The sequence below is a fragment of the Hordeum vulgare genome, chromosome 3H (assembly GCF_904849725.1).
Source record: "Hordeum vulgare subsp. vulgare chromosome 3H, MorexV3_pseudomolecules_assembly, whole genome shotgun sequence".
Taxonomy (NCBI): Eukaryota; Viridiplantae; Streptophyta; class Magnoliopsida; order Poales; family Poaceae; genus Hordeum; species Hordeum vulgare.
The window spans coordinates 28,454,915-28,462,521 of record NC_058520.1 but is presented as its reverse complement, the minus strand read 5'-3'; the positions used below and the strand labels follow the sequence as shown (position 1 = coordinate 28,462,521).

Genomic DNA, 7,607 nt, shown 5'->3' with positions numbered 1-7,607 from the left:
ACACATTTAAACACATTATCATTGTGTGAGTACTGAGAGCAAGTACAATAGGATGACGTAGGCGGGCTGTAAGACTTAAAATAGTATATTTGTAATGAGTTGGAAGAGAGAGAAGGAAAGCGGGCTACAAACTAACATCCGGCTGTAACACGTGCTCCTAGACACTTTGTGAGAGAGGATGATGGGTCTTGTATCAATAAAGTAGTACTCATTTACATCTACGTATTGTACTTGCGGGCTATAAGATTGGCTATAGATAACGTGTCAACATCCTATAGCCAACAGTTGGTTGTACTATTAACCATGCTCTGAGGCCAGTGTCGACACGGTTTTTTTGCTAGTTTATTCTAAAAATAGTATGACATCCAAACCCGCTCTACACATCCGGACCATACGATTACCATCTCATGGCTCAAATTTCTGGATCCCACGATCGCACTTGAATCCTTGATCTCATTCCAGTCTCCAACGTAAAACGGAAAGCGCACTGGCCAGATCGTTGACAATTTGGAGGGTAGCATCACTCACGTGCTCTTCCACGTTTCCATGTCACTGGGAAGGTAGATTTATGTCTACTTCATCGATCGCCGCGTACAAAAACACGAGAGCCAGCATTCCCAGTAGGCAAGCCATGTGCTCCGATTTAAGACGTACGTACAGAGGCGGAGACTTGTGGTAGTAACAATTGTTAAGAAGTAGACTTGGTCTTCAGCATACCATTAGCTACTACATACGTCTTCAACTACAAGGGAGTTGGATTGCTGCATTTCTTTCTGTTCTACTCCCTCTGTAAACGAGTGTTTAGATTACTAAAGTAGTATTTTAAATATTTTTATGTTAGTTTACGGATGGAGTAATTTGAAAAGGGGATTATCCTTGGCATCTGCATCTGAATGATACATGCAATCATACTATTAAGGAAAAATGTCGCATAAAAGATCTGTGATACAAATGTCGTTCTTAAAAACAGGCAAAATAAGGTAAAAATAAATAAATTTATCACAACCGACGAAAACAAAAGAAGATGAATAAACATCTAGTATATTATTGAATCGCCATCCAAACCGGTTGTAAATATTCCATGCAACTCTTTCAACAGTTGCACTCAACGTTCATATGCTTTTTGGCTTCCGTTGTATACTTAAGGTGGTGTACCCTGGGCAGGAGTTGAGCGCACAACTAGGAACTAGCTCCACCCACACCTTAGCACCTAGCCAGTTAATTTGTAAGCAGAGAGTGCGATGGAGAAGGCTGACCCGATGCTGGCGATGTCGGCGAGCACCGACGTTGTAGCTAACTGCTCGCCAAATGCTCTGGCGGTAGGCCTTTGGGATGGCCAGCAGTTGGAGCTCATGTCGTCCTCCCCCGGCAGCAACGGCGACTATCCCATGAATCCGCTGCTGTTGGCGTCGGTGTGCTTCGGCTCCTCGGGTGCACTGTCTTATCTTTTCAGCAGGGAAGACGCACAAAAGCCACTAATGATAATGCCTGCTCCAGAATTTCTTGACTTGCTAACCCCTGCCAGCAGCACCAGAACAAGACTGACGGTGCCACAAGCTTCCGGCGATGTAGAAGATGGCGTAACTCAGCCTAATTGCTTGCCTGCAGCAGCCCTGCTTCTCAAGGGTGTCACCGCTCAGGGGGACACCGCGCTGCATGCAGTTGCCGGCCATGGGGACAGCCCGGAATTCCTCAAGTGTGCTAGCATCATTAACGAGAGGGACCAACACCTCCTCTTTGCAGTTAATGCCAAGGGTGACACTCCCTTGCATTGTGCTGCCAGAGCTGGCAACCACAAAATGGTCTCCTACCTCATCAAACTAGCTGCAGCTGCAAGTCGCAACGGTGTGCGCAAACTCTTGAGAAAGGAGAACAACGGTCGTAAGGAGACGGCGCTGCACGATGCTGTCCGCACTGGAAATGAATATATCGTGGAGCTTCTACTGGAGGCTGATCCTGAGTTGGCTCATTATCCTGCAGAAGACGCATCACCGTTGTACCTAGCAATTTTACTGGAAAGGGACTCCATTGCACGGGCATTGCATGATATAACCAAGGGGAATCTCTCGTATCATGGACCCGGCCGGCAAAATGCACTACATGCTGCGATTCTTCGAGGCGCAGGTACTAATCAGATGTATCATCATGTCTTTCAAGTTTACACTTTCCATTTCCTTTGCAATCTATACTGTTTTTGTACGTTTTGTGCTTTGCTGTGGGCTTGCATTTGTTTGCACCGGACTTATGAGGTATTTTTAGATAACCTCCCGATCTGAACATCTGATTTATTTCTGAGAATACATTTGATTAGATAACGGTCAATTTGCAAAAACACCCTGTATATATTTACCCTATTATGGCATTGAAAAAAATACCGCGCTAGAATTCTCGCTATGTTGATTAGTGTATAATGTCTCGCTAATAACATGTTATAGCATGCTAATAGCATATTTTCAGGTGCCACGTTATTTTATATAGCGTGCTTTTTTTTTCCTTTATGACGAGCGGTCCAACATGTCCACCTATATGGCAACCATGTGGCCGTTTTCTCTCTCCCAAATCCTCTTTGGACTTATTTGATGGAATAAGCGGGTTTAGAGCCTAAATTGACCATTTCCCGAGTACTTGGCCTAAGAGCATCTCCAACAGACGCGCTTCGCGCCGCGCCTAAAAAACAAGTTTGCAGCGCGTTGGGCGACTGGTTTTGCGCGTCGCGCAGCGCTGGCTCCAGCAGTAGCGCTGGTTTGCAGCGCGCGCGCTCCACTCCAGCAACGCGCAAAAATGCAGCGCGCGCCGCTGCAGCAGCGCCCAAAATGCAATGTGAAACATTTATCAAAATGCAATAACATGCGAAATTTAACACAAACAAGTAGATGGTCATCCCCACAAGTTCATCCAACCAAGTTCAAAATACAAGTTCATCCAACAAAGTTGAACACATCAATCATCTTCCTCGTCGTCTTCCTCTTCTTCCGAAGACGATTCTTCCGCCTTCGAAGATGAATCTTCCTCCCTAACCTCATCACGCACCGCATCACGTGTAGCTCCGACGGTCTTGGCAAGATCTTCAACGGCATTTTCAACGGCCGTCCGTCGTCTTCTTCTTCGCGGATGTTTTACCTTTCTTCCGCTCCAACGGTGCGGCGGCGGCACGGGACGGCGCCGGCGCGACGCTACCCGCCGGCGTGGTCGTCCGCGGCGGCAAGAAGAGGCTGCGCGCGAGGCCGGCGGTCGGCGGAGCTCCGGCGGCGGCGACGGCGCCAGCGCCAACGGCGGCCGCGCTAGGGTTTTCGGCGGAGGCGGAGGCGGCGGGGGGGGGGGGGGAGGGGGGGTCGCGGTTGTACAGCGGGGCGCCGGTGTGCGCGTCCATGGTGGCCGGGGCGCTGGCGCAGGCGCGCGGGGGAGAAAGGAGGAAGAAAGGGAGAGTTCGCGCGCGCGCTCGAGTCTGCCGCGCGCCGAAGTGAGCGCCCGAAATACGAAGCGCGGGATGGGGCTAGGACCAGCGCGCCCAAATCGTTTTAGCGCGCCCGCTGGAGCTGTCCGCTGCGTTGCGCGCGCTATATTAGTTTTTTTTGCCGCGCGGCGCTAGTATAGCGTGGCTGTTGGAGATGCTCTAAAGTGTGTAGCCAATTTGATTTATCGACCAATGACACATCCCACTCTTTTATTTAAACGTGTGGGGCTGTCATTCAGTCGATTTATAGACCATGCAGTTTGATGGAAGCAACATGGCGATGACGGTGGGAGTGACAGATAAAAATTCATGGCGTACCCGAAAAGATGTCCGGGGTGGGGCATGGCTAGAGGGATGGACTGGTAGTTCATCGAGGGAGTCCATTGTCGTTACCTCGATGCAACGATGAACGGCATACACTTGGTCTGTTCATCTTAGAAGAGTTCTCGTGCATGCTTGTGCCATTTCTCAGTCATAGAGAAATACCTATTTCTCAATCAACTTCTAAACTAGACACGGTGATTCCTGAAGATTTTTCGTTTTCGAGATTTCAATAAAGGAAAAGGAAAGACATTTTTCATATGGTAATGCCAGCTAATTATTTCTCAATTGAGAACGAGAGAGATAAGAAATATATTATTCCAAAAAACTACGAGATAGACTCGTACCAGCCGTCTCTCCTCCAAAAAACCTGGGGTTCCTGCCTCTCGCTGACGCCACCGCGGGTCCACCTCATCTCCGGTGGTCTTATGGCCATGGGGGCGCGGTGGATCTTGGCAAGGGACGGCGGGAGGCCTCCATTTTTAGTCGGTTCTTTCTGTTTTGTTACGGTTTATGTCCTACTCAGGAAGACAAGACGACGACGGCTTCCTAAAGATGGAATAGAGGTTTTCCGTCTAGCCCCGTTCCAGCAATGTGTCTAGCATCGTTGGTGTGCGTGTGGAGATGTGTTTCCGGCGGATCTATCTTTGATGGATTTGTTCGAATCTCATCGTTGTTCATCTGCGTTCGTGTGTCCTTGGATTGGGTCCTTTCGATCTACGTTACTGTTTGTCGACAATGGTTGTTGTTCCGTTGCACTGGTCCTACAGGCCCTTAGCATGACGACTTCCCGACTGTCTACTACAACAAGTTGTGCCCGACTCCGGTGATGGAGGGGCGATGACGACGGGAGGCCTTCGGCTCGCTTTAGTGCTTGTAGTCGTCGCTAGGTGGTCTATGGATCTGAATGTAATTTTTATTATTTTTAATGTTACTGCTATGATCATAGATGAATATATCGGAAGTTTTCTCGCAAAAAAATATATTTCTCAATCAATTGAGATCTTTTTTTGCAAAATCAATCAATTGAGATCTAGCATACCCTTTATCTAAGCATTTAGCACGGTGTTACAGGCTTGGCTTGGAAACTTAACTGGCATTTGAACTATCCATATGAATAAGCATACAACATGATTCATGATTCAAGAGTTTCCGTTCTTTGCAGATAAATTGTTAGGCATCCTCGTTAATACGTCCCGCTATGAAAAATGTTCATATGCCCCTACTTTTCCACAGTTATTTATACCTATGTTTGGTTCGTTAATTAATATCAATAAGTAAATGTTTGTACTCTCATCCATAATCCCCGGCCAGTCTTGATGTTGTGTACTTTTTGTAAGAATCCAACACTATGGAATGCTTGTTCGAATTTGAGAAGACGGTCAATCGAGAAATTGAAAAGTTTATGTTTCACTTATCTTAGACTAACAAAAAAAATACATTTTCAGAGATGACCAAGGATGTGCTGAAATGGAATAACAGTCTTACCACACAAGTGGACAAAGATGGTAGCACACCTCTTCACTTCGCTTCATCACTACATCGTCGGTTATATCGTCCACTGGAAGACGACGATTATATTATTCCTGGCTTATGGCATTCAGATATATTCATGCAAGTATTCAATGCTAACCCGGCACCGGTGTATCAGGCAGACAACAAAGGATCGTTTCCCATACATATAGCTGCCTCTCTAGGTGCCAAAAGTGCCATAGGCATTATTCTTGAGAAATGTCCTAGCAGTGCTGGATTGCGTGATGCTCAAGGAAGGACATTCCTTCACATTGCCGTTCAGTATAAGAGATTGCAAATAGTCTCCTTCGCTTGCAGAACTCCATCTTTAGCTTGGATATTGAATATGAAAGACAACGATGGGAACACCGCAATGCATTTAGCTGTCAAGGTTGGTTGGCTACGAATTTTTGCTTCTTTATATGGGAATAAGGAGGTTCATTTGAGTTTAATAAATAACAATGGACAAACTCCCCTCGATCTATCCAGAAGCTTGATTCCTCGCGGGATGCATTATTCCCAGGTAATATAGCACCATCTTATTTCTTTTCAAGCCTCGACTCCTTCAATAGAAACAAAATAATTCCTGGCTCGTATCTCCATATGGTGCTCATTTTTCCTTTCGTTTTTCAGAACAGTGAGAAAAAGATATATGTGGCACTCATATGGGTTGATGCCAAACACAGCGGTCTCCGCTGGGATCAGATTTATGAAAAGTATTCTCAACCAATGAAACCAGAGGACAATATCAAAGAAGCAGAGAGGGTGAAAGATGCAAGCCAATTGCTAGGCATTGGCTCGGTTCTAATAGCAACTGTGGCGTTTGGAGCGACGTTTGCTGTTCCTGGAGGATACAAAGCTGATGATCATGCAAATGGAGGGACACCAACACTTTCTGGGAGGTATACCTTTGACGCATTCATGATAGCTACCGCACTAGCTTTCATTTGTTCCTCAATAGCTACCACTGGTCTCATGTTCTCTGGAATTTCCATGGTCAACTTGAGGAGCCGCCAAATTAACTTGGCCACATCTGAGTTCTTTATGGGAGGTTCACTCACATGCTTATCTACTGCTTTTGCATTGGGTGTGTATATAATGCTAGCTCCGGTTTCTCACGCTACTGCCATTGCAATATGTGTGTTTAGTCCTCTTGTGGTGTTGTGTAGACATTGTGAATACTTAGTAAAATGGGCTATTCTTGCACGGCCGTTGTGCATCAGGTTGAAACCAATTACAGCATTAACAGAGTTAGTAGGCATGATCTTCAGCCAAATGCAACGTGCACTCTGGCCCTTTATACTTATCTTTGGTTTGGCCGCAATTGCACGGAAGCTCCGGGACCAGTAATACCAAGAAACATCAAGTACGTGATTAGCAGTTGAAGCTAAATAATCGGGTTAGCTAAGCTTGTAACAAAAAGTTTGTAAGCATATGAGCCTGGAATAATATGTATTATGTGGACGTTTTGGGGTGTGTTGTTTTTAAGCTTGTAACGTGCTGTCTTCAGGGTACTTGGGCTTACAAGAATAAACAATATTTACCATATTTTGGTACAATAGCATTCAGAATGGTTGTGTAATTGATGCTGTTAAACGTGATATTGAGCCAACACGTTAGGGGATATTCTCAACCGTAATAAGGAGTAGTTAGACAAGATAGATAATCATGTAATCTTTATCTTCTAATATCTCTTGTTTCATTCTCCTTCAAGTTATATCTCTAGAATATCTCTTCAATAAACTTGTACGCGTGTTTGGGCTCGCAACCCTCTATATAACATGCAACGCGTCGGCCAAGATGGCTAAGACGTTTTCCGCCATCTCGCACATGGTATCAGAGCAATCTTCCTCCATTAAACCTAGCTAGCCCACCTCCACCAAAGTGCGCAGCCGTCATGTCTTCCTTCACCTCCCATCAGTTGTTGCTCAGCGGCGGGGTCCCGGAGAAACTCTCCCGCACTGTGACGAACTTAGATCACACCACAGCTGCGGGGCGCCGGCGTCTACCACTACGTCAACGGCACAACACCCGAACCGGCAAAAGTCCTAAGCACCAAGGACACCGCCGGGAAGGAGTCCTCTGAGTCGAATCCCCTACATCCAATCTGGATGAGGGAGGACCAGCAAGTTCTTGGCTACCTGCTCCAAAACCTCTCCAAGGAGGTGCTCGTCATGGTGACCACAATCACCACGGCGCGAGATCTCTGGGTGGCACTGGCGAGCATGTACTCGTCCCAGTCACTCAGCCACGTCAACAACATCCGAACTGCGCTGATCAACGCGCAGAAGGGAAACCAACTGGTGGCCTCCTACTTCGC

The 7,607-nt window shown here is 46.6% G+C and overlaps 1 protein-coding gene across 1 annotated transcript; it reads left to right on the top strand.

Moving 5' to 3' along the window:
- Nucleotides 1–1,203: 1,203 nt before the first annotated feature.
- On the top strand, nt 1,204–6,757 carry LOC123441424 (protein ACCELERATED CELL DEATH 6-like). Its single transcript, XM_045117865.1, has 3 exons — nt 1,204–2,124; nt 5,224–5,810; nt 5,921–6,757. The coding sequence occupies exons 1-3, from the start codon at nt 1,242–1,244 to the stop codon at nt 6,635–6,637; spliced, it is 2,187 nt and encodes a 728-aa protein (XP_044973800.1). The 5' UTR covers nt 1,204–1,241; the 3' UTR covers nt 6,638–6,757.
- The last annotated feature ends 850 nt before the right edge of the window (nt 6,758–7,607 follow it).

What these genes read in the sequence shown, in the direction of transcription:
- LOC123441424 (XM_045117865.1), top strand. Translation starts at nt 1,242, where the DNA reads ATGGAGAAGGCTGACCCGATGCTGGCGATGTCGGCGAGCACCGACGTT. An exon ending in TGCGATTCTTCGAGGCGCAG is followed by an intron (nt 2,125 to 5,223) that starts GTACTAATCAGA and finishes ATACATTTTCAG; the next exon opens with AGATGACCAAGGATGTGCTG. An exon ending in GCGGGATGCATTATTCCCAG is followed by an intron (nt 5,811 to 5,920) that starts GTAATATAGCAC and finishes TTCGTTTTTCAG; the next exon opens with AACAGTGAGAAAAAGATATA.